The sequence below is a fragment of the Saccostrea echinata genome, unplaced genomic scaffold (assembly GCF_033153115.1).
Source record: "Saccostrea echinata isolate AGI-Se365-2 ecotype Australia unplaced genomic scaffold, CSIRO_AGI_Sech_v1 ptg000023l, whole genome shotgun sequence".
NCBI classification, from domain to species: Eukaryota; Metazoa; Mollusca; class Bivalvia; order Ostreida; family Ostreidae; genus Saccostrea; species Saccostrea echinata.
The window spans coordinates 11325818-11351121 of NW_026889772.1; the positions used below are offsets into that span (position 1 = coordinate 11325818).

The following is a 25304-nucleotide window of genomic DNA, read 5'->3' on the forward strand; positions in this document are numbered from 1 at the left end:
CGGCGGGCGAAACAGGTCGACAGGGGATGCTTACTCCTCCATGGCACCTTATCCCACAACTGATGTTTTTGAAAGGTCGGTGTTTGCTCTGCTCCCGATTTGTATTGTTTCAATAGACTTTGGATCTTTACATTACTAACCACAATCTCCCGTGACGACCTGGATGTCGTCAATAGCAATATCTCCCCTGAATCCTGACCCACGTGTTCCAACAAACTGTATCTACAGATAAAATATAGAGGTTTATACACACGGGTACCTACAAACTGTAGATAAATATAGAGGCTAAGATACAACAAACTGTGTCTGTAGACGTATAGATAAAATAAAGAGGATATCACAAGTGTTCCAACAAACTGTATATAGAGGCTTAAACACACGTATACCAACAAACTGTATCTGTAAATAAAATATAGAGACTAAGACACATGTGTACCGACAAAATGTATCTATTCATAGAATACAGATTTAGACACATGTACCGACAAACTGTATCTATACATAGAATAAAGAGGCTTAGACATGCATATACAAACAGTATATAATTATGTAGATAAAATGTAGAGGCTTAGTAACACGTGTATCTACAAACTGTACCTATAGATCAAATAAAGGTACTTATAGACACATATGTACCAACAAACTGTATCTGTAGATAAAATATAGAATTAGACACACATTTACCGACAAAATGTAGCTGTAGATTGAATATAGAGAGTTAGACAAAACCGAAGAAGAATGAATGGTAGCAAAATATCAAACCACATCAGGGGAACTGAATTTTATTAATGAACCTCTTAAGATTTTCCTTATAAGTTGTATCTGCTGTTCTTCACCAGATTTTCCCATTGTAATTGTAATTGTGGCCCTACCCTTATCCCCGGGGGTCATGGTTTGAATAATTTTAGAATCTTCACTACCCCAGGATGCTTCCTTGTAAGTTAGAAACTTTTCTGGCCCAGTGGTTCTTAAGAAGAAGATTTTTTAAGATTTTTCCTATATATTTCAATGTGAAACTTTGATTTCCCATTGTTGCCCCACCCTATCCCTGGGGCTAATGATTTAAATAATTTCAAATTTTCACTACCCCAGAATGCTTCCGTGTAAGTTTCAGCTTTTCTGGCCCAATGGTTCTTGAGAAGAAGATTTTTTAAGGTTTTTCCTATATATTTCAATGTAAAACTTTGATTCACATGACCCCACCCTACCCCCGGGGTCATGATTTGAACAATTTAGTATCTACACTTCCCCAGAAAGTTTCCCTGTAAGTTTTAGCTTTTATGGCCCAGTAGTTCTAGAGAAGGAGCTTTTTAAGGATTTTCCATATATATTCAAAGTAAAACTTTGATTCCCCATTGTGGCCCCACCCTATCCCCGGGGGTCATTATTTGAACAAATTACAATCTACACTACCCACCAATGTTTCCATGTAAGTTTCAGCTTTTCTGACCCAGTGGTTCTTGAGAAGAATTTTTTTTAAAGATTTTCCCTATATATTTCAATGCAAAACTTTGATTCCTTATTGTGGCCCCACCCTACACCCAGGGGTCATGATTTGAACAATTTAGAATTTACACTAGCCCCAGGATGCTTCCAAGTAAGTTTCAGCTTTTCTGGCTCATTGGTTCTTGAAAAGATTTTTTAATGACTCCACCCTATTTTCATCTTTTCTTGATTATCTCCACTTGTTTAAGAGCTTGGCCCTTCATTTTAACAATTTAAACTTCCCTTTACCCAAGAATGCTTTGTAACAATTTTGGTCAAAATTGGCCCAGTGGTTCTTGAGCAGAAGTTGAAAATGTGAAAAGTTTACAGACGAACGGACAGACAGACAGACAGCTAGACAGACGGACGGACGGACGATGGACAACAGGTGATCAGAAAAGCTCACTTGAGCTTTTAGCTCAGGTGAGCTAAAAATGAAAAAAAATGATTTTTTTTCCTAGAATCGGTAAAATAATTTTTTTCCTTTTTTTTACGCCCAATCCGAAGGAAAACATGACTTAGTCGCTCTGCCGACTGAGCTACCCTGACGGTCTCCTGAGGGCCGAGTACAAGTCTAAATGGGGAACGAGTATAGATCAAAATTTGAAGCCCTTCACCGGTAACGTCTCTATGTGAATGGGACGTTAAAAAACACACAATCAATCAATCCAACTATTCCCACAGAGAATTTTAACTTTCACCACCTGCTTTTTTAAAAAGTGAAAAAATGGATGGAATAAAACAATCGCCATGTCAAAATTACTGAGTAAAAAAAGCCAAGTAAATGTAGCATCAAAGACCGAGATTTATTTTCACAAGACTTCGTCGACTCACAAATAATTGCATGTTCCCTATTTCAATCAATATTAATGCATGGTCGATATGCTTTTTCTGTGAAGTCGATATATCTATGGTTGGACCTCTCGAAAGGGCTACATTTGTATTATATATATATATATATATATATATATATATATATATATATATATATATATATATATATATATATATATATATATATATATATATATATATATAAATTCCTACATTTGCTCCGGAGGCGATGGGAGGAGGGAGAGTGACTTTTGTCTGCTGCCAGTTGTCTCCCTTGTCTCCAATCTCGGCAAAAACCGTCATGTTATCGTACACGACTTCAAGATCTCCCATGTTACTGCCATACATGCTATAGGCAAAGGACAGGCACATTGAATCAGCTATACAAAATATAAAAAAACAAAAAATGAAAAAGGCGGTTATTTATTGGTTAATCCAAAAGTTATTGAAAGGTAAAGGTAAGCCTAAGTTTCATAATGCGAGGGAAATGATTTTAGAGTCAAACATCCCGCATTCAATTATGATCAATTATTTTATTATCAATGCATTTACAAGAACTTAGAGCACAGCATTATAGGAATGAATTCAAACCTGTTATAATTGATGAACTTTCTAGGACAGCTCTGTTTCCCGATTGAAGCCCAGAAACTTCAGTGTAGGCATATGTAGTACCTTCAAATGCCGCGCTAGGTCCAGTATTTGAAGAGGGTGTTCCGCCCTAAAGTAAACAACAATTTGACTATTGTTTATGTAAATGTACTTTCTCAATTACGTTATTACAAGAATCCTCAAAAATGGTGAAACAAATTTCAAGACAAACTGTTGTTAAACAAAACACTAGTTTCAATAGAAGATTATGCTTCTGCCTTAAAATAATCCTAAGATGTGAATAAGCTGGGTAAAGTTTTGGAAATAAAATAGGCTAGGTGCTGTATTCTAACATAATACAATTTATACAGACATCATATATATCTCTCTCTTTATATATATATATGTAAGTATCCCATGTTGACCGGTCACACTCGCTGTGAGCCCTAAGTATTGAACAGATAGACGGAGTACTCCGTAGTCAAATTTAGTATAAAAGCAAGGACCTAAATATTTAATGAAATATATGTAGACAAAACTAGAAGTCTCTGACAAGACTGTAGCTCTACTGGGTTGTATTTACAACAAAGCACTTGGACTTACAACTTTGCAACAGAATTAAATAGAATAATTATCCTTGGTTTAGTTTATTTTGTCACGAGATTAATTGCAATCAGACTCAAACTGTAGGAAGTGTAGCTTTAGAAAAAATATTAAAGAAATTTTTATTTTTTGTAATCATGACAACACCTTTCATTGAAATCAAAAACTTAAATATAGAATTATATATCTTGCTGTAGTCTACTTTTATGCCAAGTTATATTGAAATCAATCCAAAACTGTGGGAGGAGTAGCGTTTTGAAAGTATTCCAAAGAAATTTCTATTTTAAGTAACCATGGCAAAATCATTCATTGAAAACAAAAACCGATATATTAAATTATGTATCTTAGTAACGTCTACTTGTGTGCCAAGTTATATTAAAATCAGACCAAAACTGTTGAAGGTAGCGGTATGAAAGTATTTCGAAGATATTTCTATCTTTAGTAACCACCGTTCATCGAAATTTAAAAAAAACGATACACAGAATTTTGTATCTTAGTGTAGTCTACTTGTGTTATAAGTTACATGTACATTGAAAACAGACCAAAACTGTAGAAGGAGTAGCGTTCTTAATGTATTTTTTTTTTAAAAATCATATTTTCAGTAAACATGGTTACACCGTTCATCCAAACCAAAAACCAAGATACAGAATTATGTATCGTAATGTAGTCTACTTTTTTTTAAGTTTTATTGAAATCAGACCAAACCTGTAAGACAAACAAGGTCATGATAACAACTACAAAATTTGGAAAAGCTGGTATTAAAAGGGGTTGTTGTTGAAGTCTTTGTAACATTAACGTATTTGTCAGTAGCCTGCCTTAAAAAATAAAAATTGAGCGCATTCAGTATAAAGTATTAGTACTGTTTCGCATCATGCAATATCTAACCAAAAACATTTCTAAGATCAAAATGTACACATTTAACATCTCAACCCTAATCCATTATCTCGCAGAAAAAAGACCGGAATGGATAGACACGGAAAAAATAATCACCCATCCGACCCTTTCACCATTTCAATAACAGAAAAATCAAGCACAAACACTCACAATCTCACAAACACGTAAGGAAAACGTAAATACAAAATGAAAGATACTAGCAAGCAAAATATTAAACTCACATCTCTACTTGTCCAATCAAAATCGTCTTCATATGATTGTGTCAGGAAACAGAATGCTCCTGGCTCAAAGGTACAACTGAAGGGAGGAGTTATTGGAGCGGGAGTGGTAGTGGAAGGAATTGCTGAAATGGAAAAGTGTTAGCCTTAAAATGTTCAGCCACATCATGAAAGGAAATTCTTCTTCCAGTTTGAACCAAACTGATGCTTGTTTTCATTCATTCAAGTTTTTATCAAGGCTTTTAATGTTTTAAAGATTTAGTTGAGCAATTTTTAGGATACATTAATGATTTTTATACAAGATATATTAGGAAAGAGGGAACTAGTTCAAGAATCACAAACTGATGTTAGCTCTGTTTTGACATGATAGAAACCAAAGACAGTAAGATAATATCAATCAAGGGAACGCCCACTCACCACAATCACCTGACTGGAAGTGAATGTCATCAATTGATATGTCTCCACGGAAACCATCCCCACGTAATGCAGTAAATTCAATCTGTCAAATAAATGAACCTTAATTGCTACCTTAACTTAGAAGAAAAAAAACTTAATATATTACTATCATGATGATGAACTGACCTATCAATTACAGGTAATACAAATATTCAAGGCAGTGAAAAAAAAATTAAGACTATGAACAATATAGTGTGTTTACTATGCCACTTGTTGGTGAAACTGGAATATATGCTTTATTCCACAGGTTTCCTTTGTTTCCGCTTTCACTGAACAGAGTCTGTGTGCCACCAGCGGAAATAATGTCCACGGTCAGGGAGCCTATATTTGCGCCATACATATGGTAAGCAAAAGTCAGACAGAAGATCTGGCCTAGAAATACAGCATAGTTTTGATTTATTTTAGTTGACTTTATACTGAATTATAATCTTTACAAGAGGCCGTTGAACAAAATGTATAAATAATAAAGATATAGGATATGACGAATATCAATGCAAGAGACCTGAACAAATTTTGAATATTAAGTGAAATAATCACTCACAATGCTGTAACACAGCAAGTAAGATCAGGTTTAAGTACAAAATGGAAGATAAATTGTTTTTACAGAAAACAAAACATCTTAAGGCCGAGGCAAAAATTTCATATTCAGCTTACGTACTTCAATGTTATTAATGTTATCAAGTTTCCCAAGTTGCCTTTTTTCTGATATTCTTTGCCTTTTTCATGCAGGATCATACAATTCTCCTTTGCATTGGATTAAAGTAATTTTTGTTATTAAGCTCACAATCTTAATAAAAAAGGCCTAAGGACTTAACGATCACCTGAGTGCATGTATATTACACCATAGAAGTATATTAAAAGAAAAAAAATAAACAGAGACGAAGGTATATTGCTCAAAAGCAAGAGAAATAGAATGATCAGGAATCAACAAAATAACTAGTCTTGTACTCTTTAACAAATCTTAAATTAGACCTATTCACAGCTAGTACCTGTAACAAATAAAGAACTTTTTATGTAACATTTTGTAAACAGTGTTGTATACGTTGAACTATAATCATTTATGGAAATTAAATATGCTCATTACTATGAGATTTCATGTTTTCGCATGTTCAACATATTCATTCGTGATTAAAAAAAACTTTTTATGGACCTTACTAGCATTCAATGTTCTGATTAAAAGAAACACACCTAAAACAATTTAAACTTGTAAACAGCTATGCTGTGAAGAAAGTAAAACTGTCTAATATTTAAAAAAAAACATTTCTAAACAAATTCACATAATATATTGCAGGGGCGGCTCACGATATAAAGTTTTTCGGGGGCTGGAGTACCAGCTGATTAGACAGAGAGTCTGGGTCAGCAGAGAATTAAAGTATCAAAGAAATAATGTACTTTAACATATAATCAATAGAGCCCCCGCCCCTCCCCCCTCCCAAAAAACCCACCAGAGCTCCTGACACTGGGGCCACAATTTTTCACAAGTTTGGTAGAGGCACCCTCGCTCCTCATTAACAAGCACTTAGTTTATTTTCTAAATACTCTGGAGTAGAGAAAATTTTCAAATAATTAATGCTATATACAGGAGGAGAGGAGAAGATTTATAAAGATTTTATGCATTTTCACTATATGATCAAGAGAGTCATGCCCTAACTCCAGAACCCTGTACCCTGGGGCCTTGAGTTTCACAATTCTGGTAGAGGACTTATTAAAATCAAGACAATAGTTCAACTGCTTGATGTTAAGGAGTAAAGACGAAGATTTTTAAGATTACATTAATTTCGATGGTTTAAACCCCACCTCTCTGGCTCCGGCGGGCAGGGACCATGAAATTCACATTTTTATCCCCTTTCAGAGATGCTTTACGGTAAAACTGGTTTAGCGGTTTAAAAAAAGGACGCTGAAAATGTTAATGGACGACGCAAGTTGTACGACGAACGAAGATTGATCAAAAAAGATAGCAATATGTAACACAAATGACTCAGATGACCTAAGAAAACTCACTTGTTGCAATTGTTGAACTTTGAAGCTTGGCTTCTGCATTAACCGCTTTTCCTGATGCCTCTATGTAAGAATACATAGTTCCCTCGAAAGCAGATGAAGGACCTGTGTTACTTGATGGTGTACTTCCCTTAAATAATACACGTTAACAGTTTATAAACTTTTAAATCAAATTAACAACATTTATAGGTAAAAAGAGTAATAAACATACTTTGAATTCGTAATGTAAAATATTTACTTTTTGATGGAAAAAGCATTTCAAGGTGCTGAATTTCCTTTTAACTTTCATATCTTTTAAAAAGAATTCCAAAATATACCTGGCATTACAAATGGGTTTATGTAGCGTTCCATTCCTTAAAAGTGATGGAACCGAGGCCTCGATATATATTACTTTAATATTACCATAAAGCTGAACACAACTCGTAAATATGCACAAGCCGTTTTCGATATTACTATCTACGATATCAGAACCAGGGTATACCCTTCGCATTCGTTATACCTGACTGCTTTATTGTCACGGGTATCGGCGTGGAATGGCGACCCGTGTTCGTGCTGATTATCTTGCATTACTTTTGTTTACATTTTATTGCAGTAACGTATATTTGTGTTTGTTTGTATACTGTACTGACCTGTGCAACTGTTGTAATTCTCTTTTAAATCTTACTCTCCTGCACTAGAAGAAGTACACAGTTATTTTTGTCGCTACCTAGTGCTGTATAGCATATGTCAGTCTACACCGGTGACAATTGATTACACTGAAAAGTGACTAAGTGAGCGGCTCTATATATAGGGGCCCTCAGATATAGCGAGTCCAATCGAATATGGCGGACAGATTCTTTTTACGAAGCGTGTTCAGCTTTAATATGTAATAAAGACATACTTCAATAAATACATCGTACATTCAACATATTAGTGGGATTTCATTTTCATTTCATTTTATATATTAATATAAAATCAAATATAAATTTATAAAATTTTCTAAGTTCTTGTCACCATTGTGGCACAAGAAGGAGAATATTAACATAGCAAATACCGTTTTCAATGTAAATTATGTAAATTGCAACTCTCAATTCCTGAAAAGCAATGGAATGCTCAAACAAAAGAATGGCGTCACATGTGAATTCTAATTACAGATTTTATCGACCCGTCAAAAGTATTTGGTGTTACTTTTTGATATTGTCCATTATTACCCTCTGATCTTTTCGTCCAGTGGTCTTATCGTCTAGTATCACTTACTGAAAAAATTGTCAAGTATTACTGATTTCTTAGTATTACTTACTACTCTTATCATCCAGTATTGCTTAGTGTACAACCTACTTATCTTATTATCCAGTACTTATTGATATGAACATAAAGTATAACTTACTGTAATTATATTCCAGTATTGCTTACTGATCTTATCCAGTTTAGCTCATATAATGATCCTGTATTACTTACTGATCTTATCATCCAGTATAACTGATATAATGGTCCTGTATTACTTACTGTTCTTATCCAGTATAACTGATATAATGGTCCTGTATTACTTACTGATCTTATCATCCAGTATAAGTGATATAATGGTCCTGTATTACTTACTGATCTTATCATCCAGTATAAGTGATATAATGGTCCTGTATTACTTACTGATCTTATCCAGTATAACTGATATAACGGTCCTGTATTACTTACTGATCTTATCATCCAGTATAACTGATATAATGGTCCTGTATTACTTACTGATCTTATCCAGTATAACTGATATAATGATCCTGTATTACTTACTGATCTTATTGTCCAGTATAACTGATATAATGATCCTGTATTACTTACTGATCTTATAGTCCAGTCGAAAGAATCTCCATCTATATTTTGTAAGAAGCAAGTATCATCCTCGAAAGTACAGTGCAGTTCAGACTGAGGACTAGTTGTCACTGGTTGTGTTGTTGGTTGTTGTGTTGTTGGTTGTTTTGTTGATGGTAGTAGTGTTGTTGGTTGTGGTGTTGTTGGTTGAGGTGTTGTTGGTTGTGGTGTTGTTGGTTGAGTTGTTGTTGGCTGTTGTGTTGTTGGTTGTTGTGTTGTCGGCTGTTGCGTTGTTGGTGCTTCTGTACTTGGCTGTGGAGTTGATGATTGACCTTAAAATAATATATATCTTTGCAATTGAGATTTTAATGTTATTAAAGAAGTGTATGTTATCATAAAAAGTGTATCAAATTTAAACATTTTTAAATTGTAGGAGTACAATTAAACTAAAAATATTATATCCTTCCAACTGAGAAAACATTTTACCTTTGAAATACATTGAAATTTATCAAGATACATGATAAAATAAAATTGTCAAAGAAAAATGGACACAAAATCAATATATCATTGCAGTTGAGAAAATGCTTTGAAATAAGTTGTATTGTATCAAGAAAGATATAATAAATTAATACACAGAAACCTACCACAGGGTGTTAATAAAACGTCATCTATAGCAATATCACCTTGCCAGCTATTTGCTCGTATTGCTTCAAATGTGACCTAAGAGATCAAAAGAATCTCAGGATTTTAGTGATTGGTATCATTTTTTTTTAAATTGTGGTCATAAGCCATCTTTAAAAAATCGTTTGCTTGCCCTCTCCCGACTGGATGAAAACTGGCCGACTCAAAAAAATTTTCAACCGCCAGGAAACGATTTTTTTTCTTTTTATTCTTGAATTTTCTCATCCTGTCATTATGTATGCTGAAATTTTATAGGAAAAAACTTTTCCGCCTACCCACTGACTCATTTTTTAAGCTGAGTCGGGAGAGGGTGAGCAAACATTATTTTAATGATGGCCTAAGTTTTCAGTCGTGATAAACTATACTTGTATTGTCCTGCCAAAATCGTATAAAACTATATCTTAGAAAGAGGGTAAATATTCAGCAAATACTGAACTGTCGTAGTTATCTATTGCGAAGTTTTTAAAAAACATTTTAAACTTATAACAAAAAATATGAGCATATGAGCAGAAGAACTTTTTCCTAATAATATATTTTTTTACTCTTGAAAACCCTACACTTAAAAAAAAATTAAGTACGTTTGAATATAATAGACTCATAGCATTCGCTACTATTGCATCTTCTTGATTATTTGTTTTAGTTTTGAGCTAAAATATAATTAAGGATTGATCGCTAAAACAAGTTCTTTCTCTCTAGAAAATTATCACTATTTTCAAAGATCATGCAATATACCAGCTTAAAAACATTTTTAAAAATCTATTATTATTTGAATAAACAGTAAAGCGCATTTAAAGGGGCCTGGACATAGTTGCATTGTTTACATTTTAATTTTTTCTATGTTATTCAAAAAATTAAACCAGTTAATTTAACTTACATGAATAACATCAATGACAACGACATTCTTCCTTACATCACGTAAAACATCTTTCTTTTTTTTAACAGGACACGGGCTCTGCTATTGTTAATGTTTACGTTTAACTGGGTGTGTTAAGGTTGTTAAACTTTGCACACATCACTGAACACGGACTGACAATACTGGTGACTTAGTTTTGCTTTCTCACATTTCTGGATTATATTTTTTTTATATTTTCATTAATACACATCAAAATTTCTACTTTTCTTAAGTATTAAAGATAAAGTTTACTTTGTAAAAGTGCAAGGATGTGTCAATCAAACGCGTCCCGAAGTTTCTCAACACGCTTTTATTATATTTCCGTATGAAATGCTATGGCAATATATAAGTCATGATATCACATAGCTGCAGAACTGTAGCTCTCCGAAAAAAAAATTGACAGACCGGAGAGCTACAGTGCCACCCACAGAAAAAAACTGTATATTTATTGCGCACAAAAAGTTGCGCTCGGTTCTGGATTTATTTCTCCAAATTCTTACCTCAACTGCACAAAAGCTCGATTTCAAAAAATTCCTTAGACCTCTATCAACTACTCTTGTAGTTGACATCTTTACGAAGCGCGTTTGGCCGAATTGTCTAGCCACCCAAAATGACAGTATTAACAAGCGAAATTTTGGATAGTCTTAATTTCAGGCCCAGGAGGGCTATTAACAACGGTTATAGGAAATGTTTTGATGTGAGAATAGTGCAAAAATGTGTTAGGAACATACGGTCAGTAATATTTAGAGACTGCAGTTTAAAAATACGGAGAGATAAATCGAGAAACAGCGCACTTTTTTGTGCGCAATAAATATACAGTTTTTTCTATGGGGGCACTGTAGCTCTCAGGTCTGTCAATTTTTTTTTTTCGGAGAGCTACAGTTCTGCAGCTAGATATCACACAGAAAATTAGAGAAAATATTAACTTCAAATCTGTGTCCAGGACTCTTTAGTTGGAAAAATTTCCCTCTTTTGAACAATGCTTGCTACATTATGAAACGACAATTTCTTCGGGAAGGAAAAGGCGGTTTATCGTAGGGATGAAAAACATCAGTTTGCATTGAGAGAGAGAGAGAGCTCTCGATTGTCGTAAATATTCTCACATGCTTTATTCGAATATCCGTTGAACAGGTATTCAATAAATACAATAGCCAAACAAATTGGCATCGTATAAAAACACCTCTGGTAAACACGTGTTCGATCGATACTCATGTTCTGTTAGCTTTAAGCTGAATACGACTCGTAGATATGCATACGCCATATTCGATTATACTATCTACGATATCAGCACCGGAGTATACCCTTCGCATTTGTTACAATTGACTGCTTTATTGTCACGGGTATCGGCGTGGAATGACAACACGTGTTCGTACTGGTTATTTTAATTACCTTTGTTTACACTTTTATTGCAGTTAGGTGTATGTGTGTTTGTACACTGCACTGACCAGTGCAACTGTTGTTAGTTTCTTCGGTATCTTACTCTATTGCATTAGAAGAAGTACACAGTTGTCGCTACCGAGTGCTGTGTAGCATGCGTCTGTCTACACCGTTGACGACTGTGACTAAGTGGGCGGCTTTATAAGAAAAAGGGGCCCTCAAACTCAGATATAGCAAGTGACAAATTCCTTTTACGAAGCGTGTTCAGCTTTAAATAGACATTACTTATACATTCTGGTCATGTATGCATTCGTTGCAAAACGAGAGTTTTTACAGAAGCGGAAAGTCTCTCACTCACACTCCCAAAAATATAAAATCCCCATTATCAGCATAAGTTGTTTACTGTCAGAACATAAGGCGTTTTAAAATGTTGCACTATATAAAGCTTACTCAATTCTAATGAAATGACCTGTCTTTATGTAACGATTGACGTACGATATGAAGACCAAAATGTTTCATTTAAATGAAACTTTTTACCATTTCATTGCGCATCATCGTATTTGTATACTTACTATCATTCCAATAACAGCGTGTCACTCTGCTTGATCAAGCGCTTTAGTTGCATATGCTGATCACCATATTACTCAATGATTGGCTGTTTGAATTCAATGAATTGAATACTACTTTGCTTATGGAACCAAGAATCAAACAATACTACTAACAGCACTGACCCATCGTCTTGAATGTCTATGTGACAACATGGCCATTCAAAGCCTTCCAAAATAGTTTTTGAACATTCTGACTTTAAGTAAAGGACAATCTAAAAAAAAATGATTTATATCAATTCTTTTAACTCACACAAGAATTGCTAGACTTTCTTGAACGAAAGATGGGGAACATTAACAACAATGTGTAAACTAATGCATTTTTAGCTTTCACTTGCATAATGCATCTATATAATAGTAGTACATTTAATACATGTAGTAGAAGTGTTGCCTTCTTAATTTTCATGTTGAAGTTTTTCCTATATTATCCCTCCAGTCAATTCATAACTGAACATGACACTTAATTATAATTAAATGAAGTGACACAGGCTTTGAATGACTACATGTTGCTGTTTTCTACCAAAATAAACTAACATTCTTCGTGTTCGATGCGATTGGTCGATACTCTCGGTGGTATTTTTGGATCCTGTGTTTTATATGTAAAGTAGTATGCATTTAAAAAAAAAAAAAAAAAAAAAAAAAAAAAAAAAAAAAAAAAAAACCAGTCTGTCAGTGAGTATTATGGTAATCAACGTGTGAAAGTTTAGCACGCTTAACCAAGCAAGCAGACAAGCTGTTATTGGAATGATAGCAGTTTCGTCCTTTTGCTCACACATCGTTTTCTATATATGTCTATAGTTGTCAAGGGAACCACAATTTCCCCTTTCCCGTTATATCTTTTCATATAAAAATATATATCTTGATGTTTTCATACTTGTACCAAGTATTGTTCAAATCAATTCAAGAGGGAAAAGAATTTTCAAAGAACTTTACAGATTGTTTTAATCATCACTACAACACTGTTCATTACAAAACTTATTAATCTGAGAAAAGTAGTTTTTTTAACGACATAATCTTATCCACAGTAACCGTGTAACACCGTATAACAAACATAAAAAAGATAAAGAAATCAAACGATAAAATTGTATCTGTAGTAACACCATTCATAAAAAAATTTTTTACAATATAATCGTATTCATAATATAATTTGGTGTAATCCACTTCTGTTCCAAGTTTTCTTGATATCTTGGAGGAGTAGAAAAGCATTTTTTTTTTAAATATGATCACGAAATATATATTTTATAACCCTTAAAATCAATATATTTTTTTCTTTTTGCAACCTACTGATGTAACAAGTATTAATAAAATTGGACCAAATCCATTTGAAGAGGAATTTTATAACATTCCTTTTTCAGTAACCATAGCCACACAGATAAATGAAAATAAAACCGACAGAAAGAATTGTGTATTTCGATGAAGCCGACACCAACAACACCAATGACACATTTTCATTTATATTGTGCTTTATTCCTGTTAAGTAAAAAAAAAAATAATTTTTTTGGACATTCTTGGATTAATATACTTGTGTTTATTGAAATCTGACAAAATTTAAGGAAGAGAGAAGTTTTGAAAAATTGTTCACAAAAAGTTGGACGAACACTTTCCCAGTAAAGAAAATAAACTAATATTTCTATATATATACATGTACTATCTTACTTATCCCCTCTTCCCTGAAATATTTTTGTTTTTAAACTTAATAACTCCCTATCAATAATTATACTTCTATGTATAAAGCTCGTGAAAATTTGCAGCTCACCGTTCTAACATAGTTCTGAAAACAGACTGATTTCGTTCAAAGTGTAATATTTTTACTTACCTTGTAACCGACACTGTCGTCAATATTAAATTCAGCCTTATTCCACTGGTCTCCTTGACTTCCCGATATAGTCCACACCTGGTTTCCATTCCGTAGAACGTTCAGCGTTCCCACAGAATTACCATTCATGTGATACCAGAAAGACATGCATCTTTCGGTAGCTTTAAATGTCAAAAAGTGGAGGATAGTCAACGTTTCATATCTGAATCCTATTTGTTTTTTATGCTAAATGTTATAACATCAATCATTAAAAATGACCGTGTATCATTTGGTGCCATTATTTTGATTAAAGAAAATTAACATTATTACTGACAAAGTGCAACTGTAAGGAAACTGCTGTAACTTCTGCATTTTGACGGATATTTAAATAATTAGTGTCTCTAGAGAATCTTGGCATACCTGAAAGTAAAGGTGTTTCAAAATGAAATTTAGTTCCACTTGGTACAGGACTGGAAACCTCTGCATACAAATACTGTGATCCTGTGTTAGCTGCAGAAGGACCTGTCCCACTAGACGGTGTGGTACCCTGTGAAATAGAAAGGTCAGAAGATTCGACTAAACAGGTTCTAAACGCTTCTAGCAATATGCCGCAATACGCAAGTTTAGAGATTATCTCCCTTGGTGCGCTCTTTCGTTTCGGAGGGGAGTTTTTGTTTCCCCGTAATCCAGCAGGTGGGATAGTTATTTATAACGTTACATCATGGATATGCCGGTCTGTTATAACTGTTTGTCGGGGTGCACTCATCAACTGGAAAATTACCTAATTTAAGTGAAGACGTCAATTTCTTGCTACCAAAAAATCGGAACAAAAGAAATTATCAGTGGATAAGATTTATCATGACGAAGAAGAGAGATGGATCTCTAATAAGCAACTTGCATATGATCATTACACGTCGGATTTCTGAATGACACACTGACTCTCTCCATTTTAATAATTTCAAAGAGTCCACTAACTTTTTAGAAAAAGATTGGTACAATCAAGGAAGCGTCTATTTCACAAAGTAATCTGTTAAAAACTATGACGGTTCTTCATTTTTCAAGTATCTAATTGAAAATAGGTTTGTCAAACTTTTATGGTAGAGCTCAATAAAATCATCAAAATCATCGTTGTTTGACCTTATACGCTATCTATAACATTAAATGAATTTTAAGAGCCCTAGTCATCGTTCATTTATTTATGCTCATGTGTGTATACATGGACAATCTGTCCCACTTCCATGCTGATATGGATACTATTTGCGCCTCTATCGTTGGAGAGCTACAATCTCGAAACTTGCGCATTCTAAACGGCTCAAAGACTTTTCGTTGTAATTCAAACTTTAACAAACATCAGCAAAATATTAAAGCTATTGATGATTACAGAGCTTATGTATTTAGATTTTTTAAAATCAAAAGAATATTGTCACTTTCGAGATTGTAACACTCCAACGATAGGGGTGCAAAAAGTATCCGTATCGGTATGGAAATGGGACATGTTGTTGATGTACACAAACATGCATAAATAAATTAACGATGGCTAGGGCTTTTAAAATTCATTTAATGTAATAAAAAGATGAAACTGTCAAGCAGTGATAATTTTGATGAATTTATTGAGCTCTGGGTTATCAAAAAGTTCGTAGACTAATGCGATAAAATTGAACTATGTAGGCTGTGCTTACAAAATTTTTAAGGAACACAAAACTACAAAAGTTTAAGAAATGTTGAAAATTTTAGCTTGATACGTTGATAATTTGTCAAATTATTTTAAAATAAAAAAGACATTATATGATATCCGGCGCTGTCGCCACTTAGCTTCACGACGTCCGACAACGTCATTGTTTCTTCCATGTCCGCTCTCTCTACCTCATACACTTATCTTGATGAGATTACCTGGAATTTAGTTAGGACTTAAGCCCGTCTTCTTTTTTTTTTTTTTTTTTTTTTTTTTTTTTTTGGCATTTAAAAAACAAGTACTCTGGATGCCTTTTATTTTTCTGTGGCCCGTTTAAACATTCCTTGGGTCTATACTAGATTTTCCAGGTGCAAAACATTATAGAATGCTGGAAAAAGAAACCCTCCCAACTTTTGACGTCATCTTTAAGCCCCTAATTGTTTGGGCTCTCCATATAAAATTCAAGATAAATTTTCATATTACTTACAGAATGTGGTAAAAATTGCAAATTTTACGGAAAATTGTGTCGCACAACATGCGTATGCCTGAAATAACGGGAGTTTTGATGACAAATGCTCATATCAAAAGAGTTTTCCTCAGTTAATCTCAGGTAGAAAAAACGTCATATTTGAGGTTGCGCCGCATGGATATACCATTGCTTACAAAAACTTAAAAAAATAAAACTTATGATTTATGGTTTATTCTATAAATAGACAAGATGATGCTAACTAAATATATCAAAAATCATCGGTGTGCCTAAAGCGGTTTTAATTTATGGCGCTAGTCCACGAACTTTTTGATAACCCCTCGAATATGTCATTTTACAAAACCTACTTTCAGTTAGGATACTTGAAAACAAAAGAACCGTCAAAGTCTTTGTGAAATAGAAACGTCATTGACGTACAAACTTTTTGTCTAAAGTTAGTGGGCTCTTTGAAATTATAATAAGGGAAAAAAGTCGGTATGTCATTCAGAATGCCGAGATGTACAATGATGCGTGAATATCATTGGAGATCCGTATCTCTTCCCTCGTCTGAGGTCTTATAACCGCTGATATTTTTGTTTTGATCTGTTTTTTTCTTGGTAGAAAAAAAATGAAGCAAATTTATAAATTCGGTATTTTTTTAGTTGAAGAGTGTATCCTTAAAATCAGTTGTGATAGACCGGCATATCAATGTTTTAACGTACTCAATATAAATAAGTGTCCCACCTGCCTCTTTACGCGGAAACAAAACTCCTCTCAGTAACTAAAGAGCGCACAAAAGGAGGTACCGGTAATCTCGAAACTGGTGTATATTCACTTTTAACACGTTCATTAATTTGCTAAAGTACATTTTTAATTGAATACTTGTACTTAAAAAAATTGGACATTCAAAGTCAGTATGTACGGAAATTAGTACTGAAAGGGGGTGTTGCAGAAACTCGCGATTTTTCCCTAAATCGAGAAGGATATTTAAATACCCACGACGAATGAAGAATTATCTCTAAATATAGATAATGCTACGTAGATGACTTTATTTATACGACGGGTATGTCCAGCTAGTTATAACAAATCATTTCACATTTTACGTTTATTTCATGCATAGTTTTTTTTCCTAACATAGACTGGCGACCTGTACGTAAACTTTCTTTCACATCTATGGTCACTGTCGCCATATTGCACGAATAAAATTTAGAACGATAAAAAGCACAACTAATGGCAATTAAGTGCACCTCGTACATCATTTTGTAAGATGTACTGTAGACAGCATGCGTTAATGTTTTTCAATATATAAAAATGTGTCCAAGAATGATATTGATGCAATATCCAAGAAATCCCATTGAGTCATTTCAATTTAGCGGTTTCAAGTCAAATCTGAGCCACTAATTAACAGAACAATAATGAAACGAAATGCGTATGAAAAAATTAAATCGTTTAAAATAATAGTTCTTTATTTTTAAGGACATTTTAGGACATCGCCACTAAATAATAACATTAAATATAATTATGTCTTATTAGTTTTAGATCACAATGTCAAGGAAAACAATTTAATTCTGCATGCATTTAAAATATTACCCATTAACTTTCTGACATTCTCTCTCCCTCTCTTTCTCTCTCAAGAGAGATGTTACATTGTACTTCCATTATATAAGAAAACAATATGTATATATATACCAGCCATTCCAGGATTCGAACATATTCTCAGGTAAAAGAATCTTTGTATAGAGTCCACACGCTTTACCACTAGACCAGCTCCGACATTTAAGTATTATGTGCTATTTTATGTGCACATTTTGCATTTCGGTAGATAATACATGTAATTTATTCGATTTTTGTGATTTTCAAAAATATGCCTCTTTGAAACAAAAATCGGAAATGGCAGTTTTGAAGATAAATCCTGTCCCTTTATGCACGTATCAAATTCATTCTGTTTCAAGGAGGCAATTTTTCAGAACAATGGGGATTCCCTATTTGAAAAAGAGAAAACTTGACTTATTTTGCTATGTGACTAATTTACACTTCATTTAATGGCAAATTGGAAGTCAATATGCATTTTCTAAATATTATTCTACATTGTGCTGTATGTACCGTAGTATCTGAAAATAATTAAGACCGTTTTCTGTTTCTTAAAATTTTTCTTTTAAACTGCTACAACTTTAGGGAATAAAACAAAAGAACTGCAACACTTTTTTCATGAACCCATCATATTCAATGTTTCATGAAATATTGTTTCGTTTTTTTAATGTTATGCTCATTCAACAACAATCAATAACAAGAGACCCATGGGCCACATCGCTCACCTGAGCACATTGGCTAGGCAAAAGCACAAATAAGTTCAGTATTGAAAAGATTACCGGAGAAAGGGGGGGGGGCTTGAATTTTAAACGACCTGATGATGCTTCCATGTCAATATAACAAATGGCTTTGTTGCACTTGAGAAGATTTTTTAAAAAATTCCCATATATTCCTTTGTAAAAATTTGATCCCCCATTGTGGCTCCTCCCTATCCCAGGGGTCATCATTTGAACAAACTTGAATCTACACTATCTGAGGATGCTTCCATATCAATATGACTAAACATAGCTTTTCTGTTCTTGAGAAGATTTTTTTTTCCTTTATGTTCTTATGTAAAACTCTTTACTCCCCATCGTGGCCCCACCCTACCCCCGGGGGTCATCATTTGAAGAAAATTGAATTTACACTACCTGATGATGCTTCCATATCAAAATGACTCAACATGATTTCCTGTTCTTGAAAAGAAGATATTTTCCTATATATTCCTATGTAAAATTTTTGATCCCTCATTATGGCCCGATCCTATACCCCGGGGTCTTCATTTTAACAAACTTGAATCTACACTACCTGAGGATGCTTCCATATCAAAATGACTAATCATGGCTTTGCAGTTCTACAGAAGAAGATATTTTCCTATATATTCCTATGTAAAATTTTGATCCTCCATTGTAGCCCCTCCCTACCCCCAGGGGTCATGATTTGAACAAACTTGAATCTTCACTGCCCGAGGATGCTTCCATATAAATATGACTAATCAGGGCTTTGCTGTTCTTGAGAAGAAGATTTTTAAAGATTTTTCCTATATATTTCTATGTAAAACTTTGATCCTCCATTGTGGCCCCGCCCTACCCCTGGGGGTCATGATTTGAACAAACTTGAATCTTCACTGCCTGAGGGTGCTTCCATATAAATATGACAAATCAGGGCTTTGCTGTTCTTGAGAAGAAGATTTTTAAAGATTTTTTGTATATATTTCTATGTAAAACTTTCATCCTCCGTTGTGGCCCCGCCCTAACCAAGGGGGGTCATGATTTGAACAAACTTAAATCTACACTATTTGAGGATGATACCACATGAGTGTCATCTTTCCTGGCCCTGTAGTTCTTGAGAAGAAGATTTTTAAAAGATGCCACCCAATTTTCACTAATTCTTAATTACCTCCCCTTAGAAGAAGGTGTGGCCCTTCATTTGAACAAACTTGAATCCCCTTTACCTACGGATGCTTTGTTGCAAGTTTGGTTAAAATTGGCTCAGTGGTTCTGGAGAAGAAGCCGAAAATGTGAAAAGTTTACAGACGGACAGCGAGACAGACAGATGGACAGACGGACTACAGACAAAATGTGATCGGAAAAGCTCACTTGAGCTTTCAGCTCCCGTGAGCTAAAAAGTATCAAAAAATCTTAAAATAAAAATATAGGTATACTGAAATACTCATTAGTTACCATATTTGTTATCCAGTCATAGGAATTTGTTGGTGAGTTTGCAAAGTAACAGGCCTCGCCAGCTTCAAATCCACATGAAATGGTTCCGGAATCTGAGAGGATAAAAATGAAAATATTCATATTTACGGTAGGTCCCTACTAGAATGACGTCACCTTTAGAAGGTCTGAAAAAACGTATCATAATAAGAGAATAATAGAATATACTAGATGAAATCCCGTGGGGAATTGAATTTTTACCAGTACCGACAGAACAATTCCAATGCTATATATTGTAGTTTCAATGACAGTTAATTACAGCCTAGAGGCTTGTAGCAGGAAACAATACTTTGTTCAAAATCTCGCAGTTAGTTTTGGAGCAGAAGTAGATGAAAGCCCCCCCCCCCCCTCTACAGTTGTAAAAATTTGAAAAATAACAATTTCATTAATTGAAGTTCATTGTGAAACCTGTAATACTATTTTAAGGATGTTGTACTTCGGGGATACCGGTAAGGGACATGTATTGCTTATGCAATACTCTCAGAATGCTTGTTTAATTGACCAACTACATGATTCACAGTGATTAATTATCGTAGGTGAGTAGCAAAGTGGAATAACTACTCTCAGTAGAAAATAAATTAATATAGACCTGCACCATAACCTTGATCAAGTGGTCCAGACACTGGGAATTTCAAAAATCTGGTTAAAATACACTTGTTTATTGAAATATTGTACTTTGTTTGCCTCCTAGAGGTTCAGGAGGAGATTTTCAAAAATGCACTACATTTTTATTAAAGATTCAGCAAAACAGAAGACATGGAATTCAAATTTTATGAAGAGGCAACTTTGCTCATCATATTCATCCACTTAGTTCATCTGCCAAAAACCAGGTGCAAAGCTTTTTTCAAAGAATTAATGCATTATAACTTTATAATTTATACAGACCCGTCCTTACTGGTCTGGCCCAGGGGTCAAGAAATTCAAAATTTTTGAAGAGGAACCCTTACTTGTTATGATTATGCACTTGTTTGCATAATACCCCAGCGAAGATATTGAAAGAAATGATGCATTTTAACTTCATAATCAATGGATCCCAAACCCAACCCCTGACCCTTGGGTCAACAAATTTGCAATTTTAGAAGAAACACTCTTGCTTATGGAACCATGCAGTTAGTTTATCACCCAAATATTCAAGGGCAGAGAAGAATTTTTTTGGAAAAAATTAATGCATTTTCACTTTATAATCAACAGAACCTGGCCCTAACATCAGAACCTCTGACCCAGGGTCCTGAAATATAAAATTTTGGAAGACACACACTTGATTATCATAATTATGCACTTAATTTGGTTGCTTAATACTCAGGAGCAGAGAAAATATTCAAAAAAAAAAATAATGCGTTTTCACTATATGCATTTTAAAAGAAGTAACTAATCAAATTTAAATGTTATAAGATAAAATTGAGCATTTAAAAAATCAAATTAATCTTCCGATTTTCTCCATTAATCACCAATGCAATTTTATCAATGCAATTCAGAATTGCAAACTTATTAATCCTTAAAATTTGAACCAACAAAATACAGATTTACGAAAATTATATCTTTTCTCTCAAATTTTTTTAGGGGTAACGGTCCTGTGACTGTAGATTTCTTTTTTTAAGTTAAAGGTATAGCAATTGTTAGGAAAACAAATTTTTAAAGAAAAAAGGGATAATGCACTGGCGTAGACAACCATGAAAACACCCACAAACTTATTCCAACTTTAGCAGTTACTTGATGATTACCTGTCATTGAAATACTATTTTTCTAAACTCTGTTCAAATTTAAGGAAAAAAGGAATAACCAACCTATCCGTGAAAACAACCACAATATCTTAATTTTCATTCCTCTCATTTCATTGCGAAAATACCGGGCACTTCCTTGACCAGCTGGTGCACAGCAACAAAATCTAGCTTATATGCAAGTTATTTAATCGAAATATTTACAAATTGGTGGCACTAAAAAATTAAATGGAAAGTTGAAAAGGAACACGAATGTGTAACAAGTTTATTGATGTATGCATATTCCATATTTTATTATGCTTTCAATAAATAATCACGCGAAGTTTAAGCGAGGTGAGGCGAATGACATGAAAAGAGTTGCCAGCTTTCTCTCTTTTTATGTATCAGTCGAAAACGATATATTTAAAAACAGCTTATTGAGACAAAGGGGTTACATTATCGAAATTAGATAGTGTATATTAGAATACAAAAATAGGAAAAAAAGTGTGTCGACCCCCGATTTAAAAAAGAGAAAAAAATGAAAAAAGGGGGGAGGGGGGGGGGAGTTCCAGCCCCTAAGTGCCTGTGCAATAAATATTAGAAGCGCCTTCTCAATATAACAAGCATTCTGAGAGTACTGCATTAGCAATACTAGTCCCCTCCAGGCAAGTGAAATCTGTTTCGCGTTAAGAATTGAATATGTCATAATTCCGTCAAAAATCAATGAAGCGGAACGAAATGCAAACTTGATCTATAACTAATCAAGGTACAGTTACATACCAAAAATCAGCTCAATATCTAAAAACGTTTAGAAGAGAATTGCGGAAAACCCTTAAAATTGAAAAGGCCACAATTCCGTCAAAAATCAATGAAGCGGAACGAAATGCAAACTTGATCTTAACTCATCAAGATACACTCACATGCCAAAAATCAGCTCAATATCTGCAAGCTTTTAGGAAAAAAAGTGCGGGAAACCAAGTGGGACAGACTGTCAGACAGACAGAGGGACAGACAGACAGACGGACAGACTCAGAGGAAACCTATAGTCCCCTTCGGTTTCACCGGTAGGCAATTAATAAGCCTTACGAAAGATTGTAAGGGAATCACCCATGTACTACTAGTATCCTTTATGTGAAATGGTTCGCAAAGGCTCAGAATTAAGATTAATTTATTAAAAATTAAGATGAATTAAAATTCAGTCTACACCAGTGTTCTTTTCCTTGAGATAAAAGACAAATAAAACCTCGCGCGGCTGTCTTAGTTAAAAAACTATATATGATGCACAATATTGTCCCCAATGAATAAGCCCCATCTTCCTTTTAAAGGATAACCATTAAATATTTTGTAATTTTCAAATAATCATTATTTTAGTTATGGAGCAATTATTTGTTTATTTTTTATACGTTGTTTGTACCAAAGGCACTCTCCATTTTAAACTGGTATTATAAATACTTTCACTGTACTATATCATGCACAACTATGATAGAAATAATTATCAGTTGAGATATCTTTACATATACATATAATGGGAGATCTGGAACATGGATACATGCACACTAGCAAATAAAAAGTTAAATACGACATCCACAATCTTAAGACTTGTAGGAGGAGATTGACAATTTTAGGAAGAGGGTGAATGGACCATAACTTATTTTTTCCCAATAAAATCGTGTTTAACTTTGCTTCAGAGTCCACACAATAATCAACATTAATATAATACTTGTGTGTATCGTTCTTTTTTTCCCTAGCTAGATTTTCCTTGAATTTGATTTCATAGTTCATTTGCCGCATTAAAGCGTTTTTACTGGAATCGAAGAGTAAGGAGTCGTTCCTTACGTCTCGGGTTTTGAATCCCATTGAGGGACGTGGAGACCGGTTCTTCGGACGAGACCGTAAAAACCGAGGTCCCGTGTCGCAGTGAGTAAATTGGCACGAAAAAGATCCCTCACTTCTCAGTGGCCCTGAGCGCCGAGTATAGGTCTAACATTTGCAGCCTTCAACCGGCAAATGGTGTCGTCTCAATATAAGTGAGAAATTCTCGAAAGGGACGTTATGCAAACAAAGATAGTTCGCTTCCTTATTGAATTCTATATTTAGAAATCGCGTTATCATATCAGTTTACAATTGCCACAACCACCAGTTAAGGTCTGACGACACGTTGCTCGAATATCTGTTTTATATCTCTTCGTAATATACAACAAATTAATCATCATCATCATTGTCTGTGATTTTTAAACTGTTTTCAAAATGTCTAACTTGTAGATAAAGACACCAAAAAATTGACATTGGGAATACTTAGCCTAGTGATTTCCAATAGGATTATATATTAAATAGCATCCTCTGGGATCTTACACAGATGCCCGGTAAGGTACCTTAATTTTTTGTGAGGAAAATTGTTAAAGTAGCAATATTTCAATGATAAATTCTTGGAAAAAATTATATATTATTGATGAACGTGTCGTCGGACCTTAATAATACAGAGTTTCCTAATCGTTTTTTATTTGTCAGACCACTTGCACTGTAGCTAAATAATGTCAGCTTTCACTAAAACTTCACTTCCGGCTTTTAAACTTGATATGTCATCTCCTCCCAAGGGAGATGACAATTACTAGTAAATAAGACAGGAACATTGGTGATAGTGATTTATTTTTGATTCTCCGAATCTTTCAAAAGATTTGAACTGCAACTTAAGAGCAGATCTGTCCTAAAAGGCATCTTTACAAAACTACCTCTTAAAAAAATCAACTGGAAAATTCAACTCTAAGAAATCGCACGAACACATCAAATAGGGCAAAAATGACCATTTCTTCATACTATAACATAATTTTTCCATATAAGTGGGTCTTATCTCCATTTTTATTTTTTAAGTACCTTCTGCAGAAAAGCTTTGTTTGTCATAATGTCAGTATTTTATACTAAAAAGAAATTTTCTCTGAATACTTAGTTCACTAGTTGAATTTTATTTAAAAAACAACTGAAACTTTAGCAATCCTCATAACAGATCGTTTATGTTCTTTTTGTTCTTTTTTTAGAATTTGTCGTATATATACTAATTATTTTCGTAATTTTCTAAATAAGTATTAATTCATATACTGTTCTGTAAAAAATCTATATGATTTTTTGTATGACTCTACTACTGAACAAGAAATAACCTCAGAAAGATTCATAATCATCAAATGATTATCCTGAAAAGCTTCAGTTAAGCAACAGATCAACATCATAAAAGTATTAATATATTGAATAAAATTATAATGGTAATTGCAGCAAAACTATACCAGTAAGCGTATCACAATGTTGTCCACTGTAATTCGGATCACAAGTGCAGGTATAACTATCACCGACTTCATTACATGTCCCATGCTTACAAGGCTGTGACTTGCAGGCTGAAAAGTATCAAAACAAATCCACTTATTAAACAAAGCATGTATCTTAAGTCTCACTGTTTTGTCTACGAGTAAAAAATATTTACATTC

At 33.9% G+C, this 25304-nt stretch overlaps 1 protein-coding gene across 1 annotated transcript in view; it reads right to left on the reverse strand.

Annotated features, from left to right (window-relative positions):
- LOC133191282 (MAM and LDL-receptor class A domain-containing protein 1-like) overlaps positions 1 to 25304 on the reverse strand; it is a 127725-nt gene that overhangs the window by 47940 nt on the left and 54481 nt on the right. The window contains exons 15-27 of the mRNA XM_061327034.1: positions 25107 to 25214; positions 20099 to 20190; positions 14629 to 14755; positions 14230 to 14390; positions 9503 to 9578; positions 8889 to 9190; positions 7080 to 7206; positions 5281 to 5450; positions 5040 to 5121; positions 4626 to 4747; positions 2911 to 3037; positions 2533 to 2699; positions 141 to 222 (exon numbers count right to left, since the gene is read on the reverse strand). Of these exons, the coding sequence (XP_061183018.1) occupies positions 141 to 222; positions 2533 to 2699; positions 2911 to 3037; positions 4626 to 4747; positions 5040 to 5121; positions 5281 to 5450; positions 7080 to 7206; positions 8889 to 9190; positions 9503 to 9578; positions 14230 to 14390; positions 14629 to 14755; positions 20099 to 20190; positions 25107 to 25214 (1743 nt within the window). The remainder of the gene's footprint in view (positions 1 to 140; positions 223 to 2532; positions 2700 to 2910; positions 3038 to 4625; positions 4748 to 5039; positions 5122 to 5280; positions 5451 to 7079; positions 7207 to 8888; positions 9191 to 9502; positions 9579 to 14229; positions 14391 to 14628; positions 14756 to 20098; positions 20191 to 25106; positions 25215 to 25304) is intronic.